This window comes from Petaurus breviceps, unplaced genomic scaffold (assembly GCF_028583685.1).
Source record: "Petaurus breviceps papuanus isolate PSGF00001 unplaced genomic scaffold, PetGlider_PUasm1.0 174, whole genome shotgun sequence".
In the NCBI taxonomy this organism is placed as follows: domain Eukaryota; kingdom Metazoa; phylum Chordata; class Mammalia; order Diprotodontia; family Petauridae; genus Petaurus; species Petaurus breviceps.
In genome coordinates this window covers 67,358,476-67,381,152 of record NW_027185761.1, presented here as the reverse complement: position 1 = coordinate 67,381,152, position 22,677 = coordinate 67,358,476, and the positions used below count along the sequence as shown (strand labels likewise).

Below are 22,677 nucleotides of genomic sequence, written 5' to 3'. Positions count from 1 at the left end.
CCGTTTAGAGGGTAATTGCTCTTGCTTTAAGCTGCTTGGATCTGGATCACTGTCTTGGGTAGAGGTCCTGGGGGATGTGACCAGGTGTCAGAGATTCTGAGGGCTTCATAGAGGGCACACAACTAACAGCTCTGGCAACTGTAAAAAGCCCAGAAATTTGAGACAAAGCTCTCCTCTCTGGAAGCAGAGTTCTACTGTGGCAAGAAGCTCAAAAGTCAAGCAATTGAGTGGCAACATGAGCAAGCAAAGGAAGCAAAGCAAGCACAGCAGTCAAACCTTAAATTCCTTTTTTGGGGGGACAAAAAGGATCAAAGCATAGAAAGGGAGGAAGACAACAAAGTCAGAACTCCTGCACCAAAATCTTCCAAGAAAAAAATATGAATTGGTTATAGATCATGGAGGAGCTAAAGAAGGATTTTGAAAATCTAGTAAGAGAAGTGAAGGAAAAATTGGGAAGAAATGAGAATGATGCAAGAAAATCATGAAAAATGAGTCAACAACCTGACTGAAGAAAATAATACCTTAAAAAATAGACTAACTCAAATGGAAAAAGAGGCCCAAAAAGCCAATGAGGAGAAGAATGCCTTAAAAAGCCAAATTTGCCTGATGGAAAAAGAATCTCAAAAGCTCACTGAAGACAATAATTCCTTCAGAATTAGATAAGAGCAAATGGATGCTAATGACTTTATGATAGATAAAGATACTATTAAACAAATCCAAAAAATGAAAAAAATAGAAGGCAATGTGAAATACCTCATTGAAAAAACCACTGACCTGGAAAATATATCCAAGAGAGATAATTTAAAATTATTGGACTACCTGAAAGCCATGATCAAAAAAAGAGACTAGACACTGTCCTTTAATAAATTATTGAGCAAAATTGCTCTTATATTTTAGAACCAGAGGGCAAAATAAAAATGGAAAGAATTCACTAATCACCTCTTGGAAAACATCCCAAAAAGAAAACTCCTAGGAATATTATAGCCAGATTCCAGAATTCTCAGATCAAGGAGAAAATATTACAAGCAGCCAAGAAGAAACAATTTGAATATTGTGCAAACACAGTCAGGATGACAGAAGAGCTGGTAGCTTCTACATTAAGGGATAAAAGGGCTTGGAATATGATATTCCAGATATCAAAGTGCGAGGGCTAAAACCAAGAATCACCTACCCTGCAAAACTGAGTATAATGTTTCAGGGGAAAATATGGTCATTCAATGAAATAGAGGACTTTCAAGTATTCTTGATAAAAAAACCAGAGTTGAATAAAAAATTTTGACATTCAAATACAAGAAGCAAGAGAAGCATGAGAAGGTAAAGAGGGAAAAGAAATCATAATGAACTTATCAGAGTTGAACTACTTACTTTCCTACACAGAAAAATGATAATTGTAACCTATGAAACTTTTCTCAGTATGAGGATAGTTGAAGGTAATATAAATGTTTATATATATATATATATATGTGTGTGTGTGTGTGTGTGTGTGTGTGTTGTACATACAGGTATATGTCCATATAGGAGGGTATATGTGCATATGAATACATATGTGAGCTTGTGTATATATGTACAGGTATACATAGACAGAAGGCACAGGATCAATTGAATAGGAAGGGATGATATTTAAAAAATAAAATTAACAGGTGAGTGAGGAATATAATGAGAGGAGATAGGGAGAGACAGAATAGAAATAGAAATAGAAAATGAGAAAATTATCTCATAAAAGAGGCAAGGGAAAACTGTTACAATGGAGGGGAAGAGCAGGAAGGTGAAAGGGAATGGGTCAACCTTACTCTCATTGGATTTGGCTTAGGAAGGGAATAGCATGCACACTCATTTAGGTATCTGACCCTACAGGAAAGTAGGGGGAAGGGAATAATAGGGGGAATGATAGAAAGGAGGGCAGATTGGGGGGGAGGGTAGTTAGAAGCACACACTTTTGAAAAGGGAAAGGATCAAAGTAGAAAATAGAAGAAGTGGGGGTGGGATTTGTTAGTCTTTCACAACATATTTACTATGGAAATGTTTTGTGTAACTACATGTGTACAAACTATATTGAATTGCTTATCTTCCCAGTAAGGGTGGGTGACAAGGGAAGAAGGTAAAGAATCTGGAACTCAAAGTTTTAAAATCAAATGTCCAAAAGTTATTATCATTATTATTATTATTATTAACATCCACGGAAAATAAGATAGATAGGCGCTGGGGTATGGAAATCCATCTTGTCCTACTGGAAAGTTGGAGGGGGAGTGAGGGAGGATATTGGAGAAAGCAGATTGGGGGAGGGGGTATTCATTGGAATCACTGTTTTGGGGTGGTGGGTAGAGGAAAGATGGGGAGAAAATTGTAACTCAAAATCTTGTGGAAATGAATGTTGTAAACTTAAAATAAACATAAAATTTGTTTAAAAAAATAAAAACTATGATAGACATAAACACTGGCAACAAGGCCCCCATTGGCCGTTTGGTCATGCTGACAACTCACTTGTTTCTGAATTTGGTCCTTCTGTCTTGGCTATCTCAGGGAACAGCTAGCTACACATTCCTGCATTTGCCTACCTACAGAGTTTATTGTATAATATACAAACCACAGGCCTATTCCCTTTTGCATAAAGAACACAGGAAACAATGTGTATTCTTTGACCCACCATGGTCCCATGTGCTGGGTCATCCTCTAGGGCCTGGACCAGTGGAATAGGGCAGCATATCTACCTTCGCCCAGAGAGTTCATGTCTATCTAGACAGTAGTAGCTGATGGTCCAAATGAGCTAGGAGTTTCTACATTGATATGGACAAAAGGAGCCATGTTTTACATTCTGGGTTGAGCAGATCCCCATCTCCTATGACTATACCAACTATGGTGTAGGGCAGGTTGGGAAAACAGGCACTGACAGAATTTCTTTAGAGACAAGACTGGACTCATGGAAGTTTATTAATCATTTTACTTGTCTCTGTATTTCCTTCTTCATCCTATGAATGGAGTGGATAGAGGTCTCACAGTGACTGGGAAACAGCAGCTAACTCTAAAACTGTCAGGACTTGGTAATTCAATCTTCGCTGGGAGTCCTCTAGGGATGGAGAATCCCCTTCACACCTTCAGGCAACGCAGTCTACTTCTGACCAATTCTTATTGTTAGGAAACTTCTCTTAAAAGTGAGCCTGAATCTGAGCCTCTGCCATTCCCACTTGGTGTTGCTGCTTCCCACTTCTGGGGCCAAACAGAAAAAGTCTAAATCTTATTCATGTGCCCACACTTCAAATGACTGAAGGTCAAAATTTTGTTCCACTAAATCTGCTCCTCAACAGAATAAACTTCCTCCGCTTTTTTAATCAATTGCTCCAACTCTAATATCCTTGGATCATTGATTTAGAATGCAAGAAGCCTTAGAGGGCCTTTATTTTAGATATGAAGAACTCAGGTCAGGACAGTTTCAATGACTTACCTAAGATTACACAGTTCATTGGTGGAAGACTTGGAATTCCCAATCTGATCCCCCTCCATTGTAATGTACTGACACAATCAGGTTTTTTCCTATGGACCCTCTTCCTTTCCATTGAATTCCTCCAATTAACTGCCTAAGTGACATCATTTTTTTTTGCATTTTTTTTGGAGGGGGGAAGGCAGGGCATTTGGGGTTAAGTCACTTGCCCAAAGTCACAGGGATAGTAAATGTTAAGTGTCTGAGGCCGAATTTGATCTCAGGTCCTCCTGACTCCAGGGCCGGTGCTCTTTCTATTCACTTGCCACCTAACTGCCCCCTAAGTGATATTATTAAACTTGAAGAACCAGGTTTGTTATTTGGTGCAAAAATGTAGTTGGTCTTTTGAGGTTTTCATAAATCCCCATCCTTTGAGTGTTGAAAGTATTGGTCTGAGGATGTCTTTCCCTAACTCAAGAAGTTGATTGGTTCTCTATTGTCTCTAGGGTAATACAGGAAGGCCTCCTTAGGGTATTTAGAGACCTTACAGTCAGCTTCCTTGTATCCTTCAAGGCTGATTGTATTTCTTCCCTCTATATCTCCTCAGGTTCTAACATGTGAACAGCATCCTGTCTCCCACCTCTGGGTCTTTGCATTAGCTTTCCCACATGTCTCCTCATCGCCAGCTCTCAGAATCTCTACTTCCTTTTAATGTTTAGCTCACAAGATGCCTTCTCTAAGAGATCCTTCCCAATAACCCATTTCTCAGTGACCTCCCCTAAATCATTGGACTTATTTTGTGTCTCATGAGATATATAGAGATGGCTATTAAACCAGGAAGACCTTAGTTCAAATTGTACCTCCGTCTGACACATTCTGATGGTGTGACCATTCACATGTGACTTCACTTCTCAATGACCCAGGGAAGTCCCTAAGAATATTAAATGCAGAATATTAAAATTAATAGGAAATTAATAGGAATATTAATTAATTAATGTTAATAGGAAAAAACATTGTCTCTGTAATTTCCTTAAGCTGAATGAAATATTCACAGGTCCATGTTCCCTCTGTCCCCATATTTATCTTGTCTCTATCTGTATCTCCTTTTCTTCTCCTTCTATAAATATTTACACGCACATATGTATACACACATCTTTTTGCAGACTGATATGTACTTTACTGTCTTTATTTATTTTGTGCATACCCCTTCCTTCTCCTTCCACTCTGTCTGATAGAATGTAATCTCCTTGAGGGTGGGAACAGTTGTGTCCTTTGTGCCTAGTAACATCTCTGACACTTAATAGGCACTTAATAAATGAATATGAATTTGAATTGACTTGAACCTGAGTCCAGGTGCCAAGGCAGTTGCTATTTGCCCTAGGTATCAAATACCTTATCAATTTCCTTCCTAAAATAACTTACAACTGACCTTAGTACTCTATTAGGTGCTATATATACTGTTCCTCTTTTAAAGTTGTATAAGAGTATATTGGACAGTTAGGTAGTAGTAGATAGAGCACTAGGTTTAGCAATAGGGACACATCTTCATGAGTTCAAATCCAGCCTCCAATAGGTACTAGCTATGTGACCCTGGGCAAGTCACTTAACTCTGTCTCAGTTCCTCCTCTATAAAATGAACTGAAGAAGGAAATAGTAAACAACTCCAGTATCTTTGCCAAGAAAACCACCAAAAAGGGTCATGAAGTGTCAGACACTTCTAAAATGACTCATCAACAATAACAACAATTATACTAACTCTTTGGGCTGCCATAAGAAAGGGTTGACAATGCTGAGCTTGCAGTTAACTAAAACTCCCAGTTCTTTTCTGAATGAATTGCTGTTGAGCTTGATTTTATTTCCAAGAAGATTATTTTTTGAACCCAAGCATAAAACTTTACATTGATCATTGTTACATTTGATCATTAATTTGATTCCAACTTCCTAGCCTAAGATCGTTTTGAATCTTGAGTCTGTCATTCAGTATGCCTACTGTTCTTCCTAGGCTTGTTTAACTGATTCTTTGGTAAGTAGGCCATCTATGTTTTTGACCATGTAATTGATGAAAATGTTAATTAAACACAATAGGGTCTAGCACAAACCCTTGGGCCCTGCTCTGAAAACATCCTGCCAAGGAGACATGAAATCATGGTTCTAGAGTTGGCAGGGACCTTAGAAGTCACTTATTCAGCACTTCAATTTAGAGTTCAAGAAACCGAGGCCCAGGAGCATCAAGTGACTTTCCTATGATCACAGAGGTATCAGCAGAGATTTTAATCTAGGTCCTCTGATTTCAGAAGCAGTGTTCTATTCACTCTTCCACATTAAAGCATTAATGATTACTCTTTCACCTGGCCATTCTAACATCTCCAGGACTCTAGCATTTTCTAACTCATATCACTCGAGCTTTCTTACAAGAATCACTGATGATTTTGTCAATTGGTCTACTTAAATCTAATTCGATGATGTCTAAAGCATGTCTCTGATCTATTGGCTGCTAGTGACCTAATACAAAAGAGGAAGTCAGGCCAGGTTGGGCATGACTGTTTTTTATCTTTGTGGTTATCAAACTATACAGGCTCTTTTTAACATACAAAGGTTAGCAAAGAACTAATCAAACCCGAAAATCCTCCCAGCATGCAGCAAGAGGGTGGAGCTGAGAGGTAGACAAAGGCATCAGATAATGCCATCTGAAGGGTGAGAAGAGAGGGAAGAGATAAAGCAAAATGGGCCCATTAGGGACACACAGGAACAAGATCCTCACTGCACACTGACTGTAGACATGTGCTATTCACTTAGAGCATCTTCAAGCGTTCTGTGGCAACCAGGGGGGTCAATGGACAAAGCAGTGAGCTAGGGTTCAGGTTCTGGAATTTGGCTTCAGATATGTACTAGCTATGTAATTCTGGGCAAGACATTCATTTATCTGTGCCTCAGTTTACTCACCTGTAAAGTGAGAGGCTCACCACTTTTCAAGGTCTTTTCCAGCACTGTCTCCGATCTTATGAAGGAAGGCAGCTGGGTGCTCAGAGATAATATATTAGGGAAGAGGGGATAGTGGGGTTACTCGAGTTAGTGAGGGACTTTGAAAATCATTTGACTAAATACCAATTAAAACAAATCTGCTTATTACAAGTATTCATTCTCTATGCAAGTCCATAAGTGCTCATTTATTGTTTACTATGTGCCAAGTGCTGAAAATAGAGACTGAACCTGGAATTTCATGAATGCAGGGGACTCCCAGGTGGAGAAAACCCATCTACTAATGGAGGTAGGCATCTTATCTGCCTCTTAGACTTCTAAATCATTACCTAGGGTCACACAGCCGTATGTTAGGGGTGGAACTTGAGCCCATGTCTTTCTGATGCCAAGGTCAGCTTTCTATCCACTAGGCTACACTGACTCTCTGCAAAGACAAAGGTTAAACAGATCCCACCACAAGGCACTTAAAGTTCAGGGTGAGGGGTACTAGTAACTGGGGGAGCCAGGAACGACTTCTTGAATAAAAGATCCTCTGAGATGACCCCTGCAGGGAGGGAGCAAGAGGGACATGAAGCAAAGTGAGGAGGGATAACATTCCCTATGGGGGATATGGAGGGCAGCTATGGAAGACAGTTTATGTGAAAGCAAAGGGGTTGTTTAGGGGGAAAAAGTCAGGTTATTTAAAAAAGGAATGTATACATTATTTTAAAATATAACATATAGGGGCGGCCAGGTGGCTCAGCGAGTAAGAGCACCGGCTCCAGTGTCAGGATGACCTGGGGATCAAATCCGGGCTCAGATACTTAGCAGCACACCCAGAAACACCTGGCCGTGTAAACTTGAGCAAGTTACTTAACCCTGATTGCCTAAAAAAAATAAAAAATATAATATATATATATACATACATACACACACATACACACACACGCACTCACATATATATATATATATATATATATATATATATTTATCTACTGTGCCTGAAGTTTTCTTTGTTTCTGGGATAAGCACTTACCTACTTACCTTTCCCAAATTCAGGAAGTGGGTATTGTAATCACTGTTATTCCTATTTAACAGATGAGGAAACTGAGGCTGGGGGAGGTTAAAGTCATTTTTTGTGATCACAAAACTAGAAAGTAGTGGAGCCAGATCTGGAACCTTGGCCTTCAACCTCCAAGCCTAAGGCCTTTCCCTCTAAACCAGGCTTCCTTTCAGTTTCCCTCTCAGTAGCATTTTACCACCATTTGCTCACTGATTTGCAGGTGTTAAAGACTTCCAATACTTGAACTTTCCAATTTTTTAATATCTTTTTGCCACTTATTTACTTAGACTGGAGTGAATTGCCAATGGGATGCCAAATAAAGGCAAGGCCAAATTAGGAATAAGCCATTTTTGTGTGTTCAGAGATGAGTTTGTTTAAAGGCTGCATCTAGCTTTTCCTAGGTGGGACATAGACCATTGAAATCCACCAGGCTTCTTTAAAAACATGGGATCAGGGACCTCAAGTATTATCGAGATGTGTAGCCCTAATAACAGCTTGCTTCCATTTGCTTCTCTAAGGTAGGGGTGTCAAATACGGTGAACCAAACCAGATTCAAATAAATTGGTCAACAAAATGTAACAAAATAAATAAATGGGCAGCAGGACATAGATAATGTTAATGTGTTTTTTTTTTAATCAATATGTCAGTTGCAAACATCCTTATATGTGGTTCAGTGACCTCTAGGTTTCATTTGAGTTTGACACTACTGGTCTAGATAATTACTCTGATTTTATAGGTGAGGAAACTGAGGCCAAGAAAGATGAACAGACTTACCTAAAGTCACAGAGCAGTAAATAACCAAGCTGGAATTTGAACACAAGACCTTGGAGTCCTGTGTCAGAGACCTCAGTCTTCCTTTGGGGTGTGGCTAGGTTTACATGGTCACTGAGATCCTTTCCAACTCTCAAATTCTATGATTCTGGGACCTGCATTTGTATATTTAATGGTGGAGGTGCCTATTCTTTGGAGCATTCCCCTAGACTCCTTCTACAAATGAAAATTTCAACTTCCCTCTCATCATAGGATTGCAGGGCTGAGAGCAATCTCAACACCATTTAGAGCATCTAGTCTAAGGAAACTGAGTCCCAATGAGGTTAAGTTACTTGTTCAAGGTCACACAGGTCATAAATATCAAAGGGGGGATTTGAACAATTGTCCTGGGTTTCCCAAACCACCATACTCTTTCACCTATACCATACTACCTCGATACACGGAGCCATTTTATTTGATCTTAACAGAGAAGACAAGGCCAAGAAATCTTGATTTAAAAAACAGCATTGGGGTGGGGGGAGAGGCTTGTGGATAGTCAGTGCTGCAGACCTGGGATTGTATTCCCTCTGACCCTCAGACTGGAGACATTACCTCATCAGGCTCAAGTGATCTGGGGCAAGATGTCTGACATCAAACCCATGAGTGATGCCATCAGGCCTGACAATTGCTGGCTGCTATAAGAGCCATAGCATGGCAATGGGGAAATTAATTTGGCGAACTGTCTTATTAGGCCAATCGAGAGGCTGAAGCCTGAGTCTTGTTTGATGGACAGAGCAGGGCTAGAGAGGTCTTCACTCGCCAGTTGGGCTTTGGAACAGCTGAGCTGATGATTATGTTTCCTGGAGGGAGATTTCCTCCAAGTACTTTTCCAGAGCTCTATATCTGTGTGACGAGCAGCAACCCTTAGACTTTGCATGCAAGTTTTAAGCATATCTGCTCAATCAGCAGAGCTGGACAGGCTCTGAATGCTACTTATGAACATTTGAACTTCCCTGTTTTCTTATGACCCAATCTTTCTTGTAGGTATTAAATGGGAACCAGATGAGAATGGAGTCATTGCTTTTGACTGCAGAAACCGAAAATGGTAGGCAACAGTCAACCCCTGAAATTTATTGGAGGAAAGCAAAAAAGGAACTTTTAGGAGTAATATTTTTTTTTATTTTGACTTTTGATCTAGGTATATACAAGCTGCTACTTCTCCCAAAGATGTTGTTATCTTAGTAGATGTGAGTGGTAGCATGAAAGGGCTGCGCCTGACCATCGCCAAGCAAACAGTCTCCTCCATTTTGGACACCCTGGGAGACGATGACTTCTTCAATATCATTGCTGTGAGTTCATGTGTTTTCTTTTGCTCTGCATTTCATTTTTACTTCCTATCTTCTGATACCATTGACTGAGCTTTGGTGGTTCCATTGTAAATATGGAATCTAGAAACCAGGATTGGTGGGATGTGGCTGGCCGTCCTGTTCATCATTACTTTGTAGAGGTGGGGCTGACTTTGGTCAAGGATCAGCTCAAGAGTCACTTCTTACACGACATTCCTCCTCATTACCCCAGTTTCTACCTTCTGCAAAGTATTTTGAACTTTTTTGGTGGTTACTTACCTGCATATATATTATTGCCATACATGCTACCCTTACCTCTCCCTCTCCATCCTGTACAATGTAGGCTTCTTGATATTAGAGGCTGCTTTGTTTTTGTCTTTATATCAACAGTGTATAGCCTGAAACACAATAAACATTTAATTAATGCTTGATGAAAAAATGAATGAATGAAATGTATGGTACAATGGGTCCATATGATCAAATGGGCTTTTAGGGAATGATACCATCCCTAACCTATGATTGTTTTTGTTGTTGATTTTATTGCTGTTCTGTTGTTTCAGTCACGTCTGGCTCTTCATGACCCTATTTGAGGTCTTCTTGGCAAAGGTACTGGAGTGGTTTGCCATTTTCTTCTCCAACTCATTTTACAGATGAAGAAACTGAGGCAAATAGGGTTAAATGATAGGGTCACACAACCGATACATGTCTAAGGATAGATTTGAAATCAGGAAGTTAAGTCTTCATGACTATAGGCCTGGCACCCTATCCACTGTGCCACCAAGCTGCCCAACCTGTAATAGGTCATTGAATCTAGAAGAATAGATAAGGAGAGGGGGGGGGGAATGAGAACATATCATTGAATTCTGCATGGAAAGGATAATGGATATCATTATCTGTTTTACTCCATTCTCAAGCATAAGAAAAGAGAGTTATGTAGGATGAGATTGAGGGAAAGACAAACAAACCTAGTTTCCAGGGAGAGGATCTGACTGAACAAGTCATTAACTCGTTGGCCTTCATAGCTCTTCTGAGGGCAAAGTTACAGCAGTTCTTTGGGGAAAGTAATAGCAAGTAGACTGTCAAAGGGTGGGAGATCTCACCTCCAGGAAGTAGGGGAGCATGACAGCTTCTCGGTGACCTGCAGAGACTGTATAATCTTCATATTTCTGACACTATTACTGTGATTGTTATCTATGCTCAACATACATATCGGTTTCCCATGTGGAAACAAAGGAAGAAGGGGCCTCAGGGACAGACCTCCCCATTTTTCGGGCCCCCAGGAAAATGAAATGTTATTTTACCAAAAATGGAAGAAGAGGTCCGATGTGAAAACAAAAGGGAAAAAAAAACGTATCTGATGAGAGATTCTTATTGCCCTGTGTCAGTGGGTGAAGAAGGGTGCAAAATGCCACACAGATGAGAAAGGACTATTGAATACTGAATAGGAGGAAGGGGCAACTTCCTGTCTTTCAAGCCCTGATGATGTGACTTTCCAGGTACTTTGGGTGAGAAGTTTTACCAAAAAGTTGGTTCAGTGCCCTTCTGAAGAGTACCAAACAAGGATGTCCATAGAGGGAGGAATAGAAATGATATTATTGTCATATTTTGAGAGACCAGTTATCTAGGAGAATTTGGACTGTGAGGTTCAGTAAACAGACCACAGATATTTTCAGCCACGAAGGTGTATATGCCCCAGGAAGTTGTAATGGAAAACTCCAATTATCTGGACAGTTGGTATCATTCTGACCAAAGCAGAGCAAATAATTACATCTTATCTTACCTTAATTAAAATTTTATTCTCCCCTTCCAAAACAAAAATGAAAGACCCAGTACAGGAGATTTCTAAGGCATTTACTCTAGAGAAGAGTATGGAAGGCTTACATTAGATATTTTTCTCTGTTTAAAAGTCTGTGGAAGTCAGATAAAACTTCATAGAAATATTGATTTCAAACTCAAAAGTCTTTTGTCCAAGTTCCTCCTTTTCCAGATGAGCAGGCTACAAAAAAAAGCCAGAGAGAGGAATGACCTGCCCAAGCTCCCGTGGGAGTAGCAGAGCTGGCCTTCAAACCCAAGTCTCTGGTCCTCAGTCCGGGGCTTTTTCTACTGTACTGAATCCTTTCTTCACTCTGAACTAAATCATGATGATTTTCTCTGCTTGGCCCAGTAAGGCACCATGGGTGAAGCAACACCAGGTGAAAGTTGCTCAAAAAAATTAAAGAAAAAACATCACTTTAGGCTTCATGTCAGGAAACCCTGCCTAATGACGAGAACTGTGCCAGAGTGGGAAGGGCTGCCCTGGGAGGTCATGCACGGCCTCTTGCTACAGAATTCTTCTTGCAGATGCTGATGGGCCCTTGGTAGGTTAGAGAAGGGAAAACTTATTCATGTATGGTTGGGATTACCTGACCCTTAAGGTCCCTTCCAAGTCTGTTGTTCTGGGACTCTGCCAGAGACCATGTGGGATTCAATTTAAGCTACAGGACAAAATGAGGGTTTATTCAAAAGTAACATTGACTTTCCTTCCTTCCCTCCTGCCTTCTCTTCCTTCCTTCCTCCTCTCTTTCCCTTCTTCCTTCCCTCCTGCCTTGCTCTTTTTCTCTTTCTTTCCTTCCCTACCTCTATTCTTCCACCCTCCCTTCCTCTTTCCCTCCCTCCCTCTCTCCCTCCCTTCCTCCCTTCCCTCCTTCCCTCCTCTGTTTCTTGACATCTTTTAGATTTCTCAATTTGTCTCTCCATATCCCCTCCCAGAGCAGCATCCCCTGTAACAAAAGCAACAACAGTTAAGATGGAAACAAGTTGACCAAAGCAAGTCAGTATTAAAAAAAAAAAAAAGTTCGATGCCATATGTACATTTCCCTACCCCCGGCCCTCCACCTCTGTGAAGAAGATGTGAAAAATAGCAAGAATTTTATGTTCTTGACCATCGTAATTTCATGTCTTCCAATGACTGGAAAGAAGGAAGAGAGCGGAGCCCTCTAAAAAAGCTAGTTAGGGACCATTGGGGCCCAAACTGTCACATGCTGTCAAATTGTATTACATAAGGAGCCATCTTTTTCTTTGGTGGCAAACTCTGAGTGAGCTAGACCTTTGTATTTGTATACAAGGGAAGCCATTACAGTCTGTTAATCTCTACTGGGATATGCAAATGTTGCCTGATTGGCTATTCTGTTCCTTAAAACATTTCCTATACTTTCTAAAGATAAGAGGTCATTAAATTGAGAATATCTTTCTTTTTAATCTTTAATTAATTATTACTGAAGTATCAGAGACTCAAATGACGGAAAGCCTAATTACTTTGTGAAGTCTTTATTGGGAGAGATTTATTGACCCACTATCAAAACTAATCTATTCAAATAATCTAAGTTCATTAAGATGTTCAAATATGCAAAGCACAATTATTAAGCTATTTAAATAGCTACGTGTAGCCCATGCCTAATAATAGAATTTCCTGTTATCATACGATAGGCAAGAAGCAAATTAAATGTTTTTGTTCACTCCCATAAAGAAATGCATTAGGGATATGGTGAGGTGGGCACTGTGGTAGGTTTGTAGACTCAGGTCCTCAGGTGAAATCCCCAGTGTGGACCTTGGTTGACATTCCTGGTTTGTCAAGAATTACCCTGAGACCTTGGGCCAGTCATTTAAGCACTCCAGGCCCCATTTCTTGAGAAGCAGTGTGGAACATTGGATAGACCCTGGACTTGGAGTTTGGAAGACAGATGGAGACAAGTCACTGACCCTTCCAAATCTTGTGAACCTGGACAAGTCACTAAACCTCTTCATCTCTAAATGAGAGACCATGTTAGTTGTGCCTCAGGAGGAAGTTGTGAGGTTCAAATGTCACCATGTCCATGTGATGTTTGACAAACCTTTCAATGCTCTAGAAATGACAGTTGTGATCCTCAGCCACCTGAGGACCGTCCACACCTGAGGGTCCTTCCTGCTCTCTGGTCATGGTTTGATGCTCCTAGGGGGAACTATATGACTCAAGCTGCTATGCAGTTCTTCTATTCCAGCACCTTAAGACCAGGGAGGTTAAGGGAGAGATGGACAAATCTATTGCCTTATTCATACATACCCAGGCACATATCTCCACCTAGGATTGCATCAGGTTGGAGAATCATGTAGGAAATCTCCTCCACCAATGCAGATCTGTGAGGAGCCAAGGAGGCCTGATCCAAGACTCAAATAAAAATCTTAACGGTGTGCTCTGTAGAAGGTCCTTCAAGATGTGGTTTTTTGTTAAGCTTGCTCCTTGGGTCTTTGGATATGGGCTACACTTAAAAGGATGTGGTTTAGTTTTGAGATCAAAGGCTCTACCCCAAGACTTTCGTCTCCTAGGTAACAAATCCTTATCAAATTACCTATTCTGTACGACTTCCAGGATATAACAGACTAAAGTAATGATAAGAAAACTTGAGTCCCCTTCCTTTGTCTCATTGCTCTATGAAAACCTTGTCCTAAGAATCAGTAAATGGAGTTCATATTTCTTCCTTGAAATGCCCACGTGGTCTTGCCATTTCTTATTCACATCTCCAATCATGCTTAATGCTGGACATTGAGCAGCCCACGGCACAGATCAGTAACTTAGTCATAACCTAGTATTCGAAGGGAGCCTAGATCATTGAGGCATCAAGCAACTTGTCCAGGTTCACATAGCTAAGCAAGATCAGAGGGCTGGAACCCATATCTTATTAAGCCTAAGAGCAGCCCTATGGTGGCATATCCACCATGCTGCATGACTCATGTCATATATCAGATATCATATCATACTGTGTCATATCATATAGCATAGCATGTCTAGGATGATAACACACTATAACAAAGCGTAATGCAATATACTATACTAGAATATTACATTGCACTATACGATATGCTTTAATAGAGCATACCATGGCATGTGCTTCTATATATATATATATATGAAATGTAATGTATTAGGCATATCTGTGCCTTTGGTCTTGGAACTGTCAGAGGCTCACATGAAGGAAAGTAATCACTTTGTGAATTCCTTTTTTGGAAAAAATTAACAGTACACTAATAGTTATTTACAACACAGTATTTGTAAATAACAGTAACATTATAATTATTTCAGTAATTATAATAACAGTTTGAATTATTCACTAGAGAGGTTTTTTTGCTATTCATATTAAATTCCATTTTTCTACTGTGTGGTCAAGGCTGGGAGTGAGATAGATTTATGTGTAAATCACATTAAAATATTACAGACACAAATGAAGAGCTTCCCCAAAGCCCTGAAAAGGGAACGACTCAATTGGCCAAGTTTTGTGTGACATTCATGGTCTCTAAAATCCTTAGATGCTTTTTACCCTTTTCCTTTTGTCTCTTCTCTTCACACCTCTTCCCCACCTCAACCTTCCCCCCTCTTCTGCCCCAGTGAAATCAACACCTGAATGTCCTTAGAACAAGACTTGTCCCCCTGGCAGTGTGGGCTCCTGCTAAAGGTTGGTCTGGGTCCTGTGCCAACAGAATGAAAACCTCTTTAGCCTACTAAATTAAACCAGTCTTTGTCATACGAATCTGCCATCTATGATCCCAAGAGAGTAGGAGCGTGGCAGTCTTCTTGCTTTCTCCATCTTTCCTGGGTGAAAATGCTAGTGAAGCACAGACTTCTTTAGAGACTCGAAAGGTCAGTGAGCATTACCTGTCGATCAGCTTAGCATCTCACCCTCATCATCATTGAACTTCTACTCTAAGCCAGACAGTGTGCTCACCACTGGGCCACATATAGAAGGGCACAAACATAGTCCTCTGTGATCTTCCTTAAATTGTGGGGAGACGACAATATGGAAATAACTGGGGAGATACAAGACCTATTCAAAGGAAATGGGACATGATCTCAGACACAAGGCATTGGTTCCATAGGGAAGGGAAGGTGAAAGAGGTAAAGGCCTCCTGTGGAGGTGAGATTCCAGCTGAGTGTCGAAGGGTACCAGTGAAAAGAAGAGGCAGAGGGAAGGAGGAAATTCCAGACAACAGACCTGCATCTGAAGATGGAGGGCCTGCATTCAAATACCTTCCCTGCTGATCACTGTCAGTGTGATCTTGAATAAGTCACTTGACTTTTCTTAGCCTCACTCTCCTCATCTGTAAAATTTGGGCATTGGACTCATTGGCCTTCACAGCTCTAATTCTATGATCTTAGAGCCCTACCTAGATGTTAGGCATGTAATTCTAGGCCTTGACTTGGGAAGCAATGATCACTAAGTCTTCTTGTTTGTTTAAATCCAATTAGCCCAACATTTGCATTGCTATAGTTTAAAAAAAAAAGAACTACAGTGTTGGAGAAGGGTTTTGTTTGTTTAATGCTTTCTGTTAAGCCTGATTTGTATATTTTACTAAGTTCATTCCCCAATGCATCTACACATTATGGGGGAAAACTTCCAATTCATGTCTTTCCAGAGCATAAACATAAAAAGATAATGTTAAAAATCGTTTTAGCTTTCATGGGCAGGTTATTGCAAAATCTATCTAAAATTGATGGGCTAGATGATTGAATTACAAAAGAATTGTTGAAATAGGGGACTGATTTTGTGCAGTCTCAGTTAAAATTTAAGGTCAGCTCATTGGTGCGTGAACAGCGATGTCTGCGGCAGCAACAAGAGAAAGGCTTATTGCTCTGACTCACTTTGAAGTGTAACTCCAAGCCATGCATTAAATGAACAATATTACCATCAAAACCAGAGTGCTAATTCTGGCCAGGGTGCAAATTTGGAAAAATGACCTTATGGAAGTATAAGCTATACATGAAATGAACAAAATATCAACTGGGCTGTGATTGGTAAATCAATTGCAATGTCTCAGACAAGTTGCATTTTTTGCAAACGTGAATAGAGAAGGGCACTGTTTGTGGATTTGACCCTGAACTTCTAGATCCCCTACTTTTACTCTGCAGGCACAGTTTCACAGTCATGTTCTCCATACGTCATCTGTGATGGATTCACTTCCTGAAATAATCGGCTTGGTTTCTAACATGGGGAGGTGACCCTGCCCTTTTGGATGAGTTGGCTCAGTGCTTCTAATTGTGTCCAGTTGTGTTTCAGATTATGGAATGAATGTTTTTAATGTGGAAGATCATGGAGGTGCCTTTGATATGGGTGGAAAAGTTGGGGTTGGTTTGATTCGTTACATAATTGGTATGCCACATTTTCCTTCTGGGAAGCTGCTTAATAAAAGAACTAATAAAATTATAAAACTGTTTAACTGAATCCAAGCAACCTTGCCCAGAAATCTTGAAACACATTAGGGAGTTAATGTTTTTGATCTATTGTGTCTTTTGAGGTCACGTCATGTCCTCTCACACTTGCTATTAAATTGTTTTTTTTCTTCCTAGACTGTTTTTCATCCTCGTAAAGCTTCTGCCATCACCCTTTTCTGCCATCACCATTTTTTTTTGTTTCCAGTTCTTCCCATCAGTTTCTTGTTCTTTGACATGCAAAGTTTGGGTTGCCATTTTCCTTTCTTATCTTTCTCATTTTCCCAGAGTAGAACAATTCTATCACAAGCTTCTTTATGCTTATTTCTGTTTAGTAGTTGTAGTGGTATTATATTTGATCAACTTTGGATTGACGACCTACCTTCCCACTGTGGTCATCATAGATTAAATGATCACTTTGAGTAATTGAATAAAATTGCTGGCATATAAGTTCATTTACCGTAGGTCCACTGGAAATGTTTTGGAGGTATTTGGGATTGTTTCACTTTTTGTTTTCTCTCTCTAGTACTTGTGAGCTTCTGGCACACAGTAGGTGCTTAATAGATGCTTAAAGACTGCTAAATCTGCAGTAGTACATAGGAAAACAAGGACGATATATCTGCTAAAGCTATATAGTTCAAAATCTTTTCATTTGATCCATCTTAAAATGTTGAATATTTTACATGATAACGTAGATGACAAATGTCATTCTTAAGTTTTCACATGCCCTTGCTAAATATTGGCACAAATGAATGGTGGTTATGGTGGTGATAGTTATCATTCTTCTCATTCTTCCCTTCTGGTTTGATGGAGTTCAGCTAAGAATCGTCCTGAAATGAGCTGATCTTATGCTCTCATATTGTTGTTGCAATTATCCTAATCAGTCTTTGCATGATTTTAGCCTATCGTTTTTGCATTAATTTTTTTTCTTTTTAATCTCATAATAAATCTGGCTTATAGCTGCTCCAGTCACTATTTTACCCATTGGAGAGGTGTGGAATGTGAGGGTGATTTGCCCAAGGTCACAGAGCTCAGCTGTGCCATAGCTGGAGATTGAGCATTCTTCTCACTGACGACAGGTTCCTTACTCCCGTTTTCTATCCACTCTCTTCCACTACGAGGCTACAGTTGGTTCTGTTTTCTTTTGTGGATTAATCTCCCTCTCCTCTTCTTCTTGGTAATGCTTTTGTGGTTATTTGGGTCCAAGTGCAATGGTACTGGAGAACATAGAATAAGGGAAAGTTTCTTCTTGTAATTCATTAGATAACAGCATCCAAAAAAGGCACCTTGACAAGATAGGATATCGAGCTGAATCTAATGAGATGAAATTGCATGGGGATAAATGCAAAAACTAACACTTGGGTACAAAAATCAACTTCATAAGATGGAGAGGCATGGCTTGTCTTTAATAGAGCTGAGGTTTCTATTGAATTTCAAAGTCTGTGTGAGTCAGCTCTGTGATGTGGCAAACAGAAAAAGAGTAATGAGATCTTGGACTGCATTGAGAGATGGTGGTACCACTATACAGAGAGTATTGAGAAGGAAAAGCAGTTAGATGGTGTCAAAGACTATAGACAGGTCAGCGAGGAGGAGGACTGAGAAAAGGCAAAAGATTTGGCAATTAAGAGAGCCCTTTGGAGAGACTAGTTTCAGTTGAGTGATGAGTGGAGAAGCCAGATTTTCAGGAGGCTTCAAATTTAGTAAAAGGTAAGGAAGTGGAGGCTTGGAGTATGGACAGCTTTCTCAAGGAATTGAGCTGATAGGAAGAAAGATATAAGATGGTACCTCAATGGTCAAATCAATTGAAGGCATTGTAAGGATCAAGGAAATATGGGACTGTTTGTAGGCAACAGGCAAAGAAGCTAGAGGTAGGGAGGTATTGAAGATTGTGTAGAGTAAGGAATGTCCTCAGAGCAATGTGTTATGATGTTTGTCAGTATTTAATTTAGTATGCGGGATAAATATTTCTTACTTATTTTCATCTATATTCCTCATCATCTGCCTTAATATTTTCTGATTTGGGGATTGCAATTGTTTCCATTTTATAGAAGAAACTGAGGTGGTACGGTTTCAACCATTGGGATTGTACATCCTTTAAATGTTTGCTAGTGTTTGCTTGGCCATCTATCTGCTTCTGGTGGGCTTTTGTATTACACATATGACCATCAGAATCAGTTACTCTTTCTGATTTCTATAGAAATTGATTTCTTATTTTGCAACATGAACATTTGAGATTTTTTTAGGCATTTGTCTATTTGTTCTACGTTTTGTGTAACTGACATAGGACTATGTGGACTAGTGTGTTGTTTAAGAAAACAATCTTCACCATTAATTTTTTTCTACCTTTATAGAACTGATTTAATAATTTCATTTTCCTGTATCTCCTCATTGATTACTGTAACTTTTTTAGATTTTATTCTTTTTTTTAAAAAAGCTATTGTCATGGCTATGAATTTTGTTGTTTTTATCGTTTCTAGAATGAGCAGATTGAGCATAATTTAGCAAATTACATTATCAGCCTCTTTTTTAATCATGATCTTTTGTTCATCTCTTTCCATTGAAGGATTTTTTTTATGTTAAGCCATATAAATGCATTTTCCCACTTTTCTCCATTTACTTATAAGTTCCTTAGAAATTAAAGTATTATCCATTTTTCTATGTTCTTTTCATTTTTGAAGGTAATCTTCCCTATTATATATGGATTACCCACATTGAGATCACAGATACATTTCACGGTGTGTGTGTGTGTGTGTGTGTGTGTGTGTGTGTGTGTGTGTGTGTGACAGAGGGAGACATAGACATGAGAGAGAATCAGTTGATTTTGAGTATTCCATTGAATGAAAAAAATATTTGTTTTTTTGCCTGATGCACCCTATTGTGTTAAACAGGTGTGGCTGTCTACCATAGTGATTGTTTTTCTTCTCAAATGATTTATATATTTTTTCCTTTTAAAAAAATAGTTTCTCCTCTTTATCTGGTAAGATTTCTATAACTCTTATTATTCTGGAGCTGTACCCAGAAACCTTGAAAGAACTCCAGATCACACCTCTCTCATTTTGCTATTATGCTGTAACTTCACAACATGTTCCTAAGTAATCATTCAGGTCAAGACAAGGGGATTGTATTTTGCATTTACTATGCAAGATCCTAGGTGGGACTGGCCTGCCTTGTATTCTTTCACCTTGTTTTTTGTATCTTCCTTTTGTTGCATTGTCTCTTCCTTCTCCCAATGTGATGGCCTGAGAAAGATATTCATCAAATGACTCCACAATAGTTCTACTGTTGGTCCTTATCTAGAATTTATACTGAAACAATTTAGTAACTCATAATTTTAAAGTTCCCAAGTACACACACTCCCCAGTCCCCTCTCAGAATTTACCTGATAAGGCTTTTCTTCTGGTTTCATTTGGCTATCAAAACACTTATAAACACAGTTCAACCCAATAAATATCTGTTGAATGACCATTTTGTGCAAGGAAGGGCTTGGTTTCTTCTGTAGAAAATTTTCGAATAATTATATGTTGTCAAGCACTCCATTTTTGCCTTATGTTTTATTCTTAGTTAAAATAAAAGTCAGTTTCTCTTTATTTTTTCATCATATTCCACCCTTGTTTTGAGTGGAAATTGCCTTGAACTGTTTTTCCTTTTAGTTTTCCTCCCCTTTTCTTAGCTTCTTATAAAATCATTTGTTTTACCATTGTGTCTTTGGAATTGGTGTTAATTTATCTGAAAAAAAAAACTGAATCTCTTTTGGCATATCCGATTCTGCTGATTTCTGATCCGTCCCTTGATTTTGGTAATACCGAGATTGGTGCAATGTGGTGGTCAACCACTGGCTTGCATTCTTTATGCTAGAGGCTTATTCTTACATTTGCCAGCCATGTCATGTACTCTACTTCTAATAGCATTGTTTTGAATGGTACCGAGCTTTGTTCAAGTTGAACTGTCTTTTTATTTGACTTTTGCTGTTTCTTCTTTCATTTCTGTATTTTATTCTTCTTCTGGAATGATTCTAAACCTCAATGAATCCATATTTTTTTTCTATTTTCCAGGTATAAGTCCATGCTTTTTGAATTTTTTTATTGTCTTGCTCATTTTTTAATTGATGACAAATCTCTTTCAACCTTCTTTATTGCTGTGATTCCCTATTTTTCTTGGTGTTTATTGCTCAATTTTTTTTTGTGTCTTATGATAGTTCCGGGTTCATTTCTGAGATAATTGATAGTAATGTGTCAATTCCCCTTAATATATTTTCCCTTTACTTCTCTTCACATATTTGAATTAACAATATTTGCTCACCATGATAGAACTTTGTCTCTTTTAAGAATATATCTATTCTTTTAATCAGAATCTAGTTTCTTTTCACAGTTTTTGGGTATCTATTTGTTCCTTTACCACTTTTGAGGGAACAAAGCCTGTCTTTGTTCAAGTGAGGAATATCGGGGAGCTGACTTATTTCTTAAGGTAGAACTCTTGTGGCCTCAATTTTTCAAGAAGAAAAATGTTAAACATAAGGAAAGATGTTCTGACAGCTGATTTCTCCTCTGGTTAGGTGAACTATTATTGGAACATATTTTGTTTGTTTTCCCAGACAAACGTTATTAATCAAGCATGCAACAGGATGCCTTAGTAAGTGGCCATGTGTCTGGACTCAACCTACTTTTCCAGATGCAATGTAGGGTGGGATAAGTGGAGTGCAGAAAGAGGAATAGAGTCCTTCTTGTGCCTGTGTTTGTGGCTACATTTGGAGAGGGACTCACTGAACTTTTTTCAAAATCTCTTACAACCTATCTATTTTAAGTTAACAATTCAGAACAGCTTTTAAGAAAAACTACCTTTTGTTTACTCTAGCTTTTTTTGGCCTGGCCATCTTGGTACATATCATTTCTACTGTGTTGATAATAAAAAAAAAAACTCATTGCCAATTTGCTGGGGGAAACCACATTGAATAAGGAGATTAACAGCCCCGAAGTAGGCATGACATGCTTCCCATTGAAAGAGAAAAGAAGGATGGCCACAATCTCAGAATTAGAGCATTGCCATTTCATTGGGTGTTGGCTCACAATGCCTCACCATATTCAACAAACTGAATTCAGCACTTTATTGAGTGCTTACTATGTGCCAGGTTCTGTGCTGGGGATGTAGATATTAAAATGATCACAAAACTGCCCCAGTCATCAGAGAGTTTACATTCTACTCAGAAGAATATAATACATGTGGAACAAATAAAAACAAAAAAATTTCAAGAGGGAACATTTTCTAAAAACCAAGGGAAATTAGGAAAGGTCTTATTTGTAAGGTGGTATCTCGGTTACCCTTTTAAGGAGGATAGGAATTCTAAGAGGTGGAGGGAGGTAAGAAGGAAGTGTGATGTAGACAAGGGGCACAAAATACCCAAAGGCTTGGAGACAGACAATAGAGAGGCAGAAGGTAACCAAGTTTTGGGGAATTTGAAATGCTAATATTTCTCTGGCTGGCAGTTTTAGAATGTCTTTGCAATCATGGAGACTGGGTTCCATTATTCTACCATTCCAAATCCCCCTCCAGCTCCCTTCCCAACCCCCACCACAACCACCACCTTCTCCAAGTGCGTGGCTTGACTTGAATGTCAGTTTTACTCAAATGAAGCAGGGGGAGCTGAGGCTGGAATTGTCTCAGCTCTGGATCTGTAATTCTATCCAGATCTCTACCTGGGAGGTTTGCTGTCAACCAGTTTCATTAAAACTCCATGTATTTAGAGTTGTCCCTGTTGGGTGATTAGTTTAACTGTGTGAATTCTGAACTCACCTATATCTTGGCACATCAATAATTCTACACCCCTCCTCCCTTCTAATGGAAAAAAAAGAAAAGAGAAGAGAAGAGGACAGGAGATGAGAGGAGAGGAGAAGAGAAGAGAAGAGAAGAGAAGAGAAGAGAAGAGAAGAGAAGA

At 39.2% G+C, this 22,677-nt stretch overlaps 1 protein-coding gene across 1 annotated transcript in view; it reads left to right on the top strand.

The window, feature by feature from the left end:
• CACNA2D3 (calcium voltage-gated channel auxiliary subunit alpha2delta 3) overlaps window positions 1-22,677 on the top strand; it is a 1,089,703-nt gene that overhangs the window by 468,979 nt on the left and 598,047 nt on the right. The window contains exons 7-8 of the mRNA XM_069084367.1: window positions 9,231-9,291; window positions 9,385-9,535. Of these exons, the coding sequence (XP_068940468.1) occupies window positions 9,231-9,291; window positions 9,385-9,535 (212 nt within the window). The remainder of the gene's footprint in view (window positions 1-9,230; window positions 9,292-9,384; window positions 9,536-22,677) is intronic.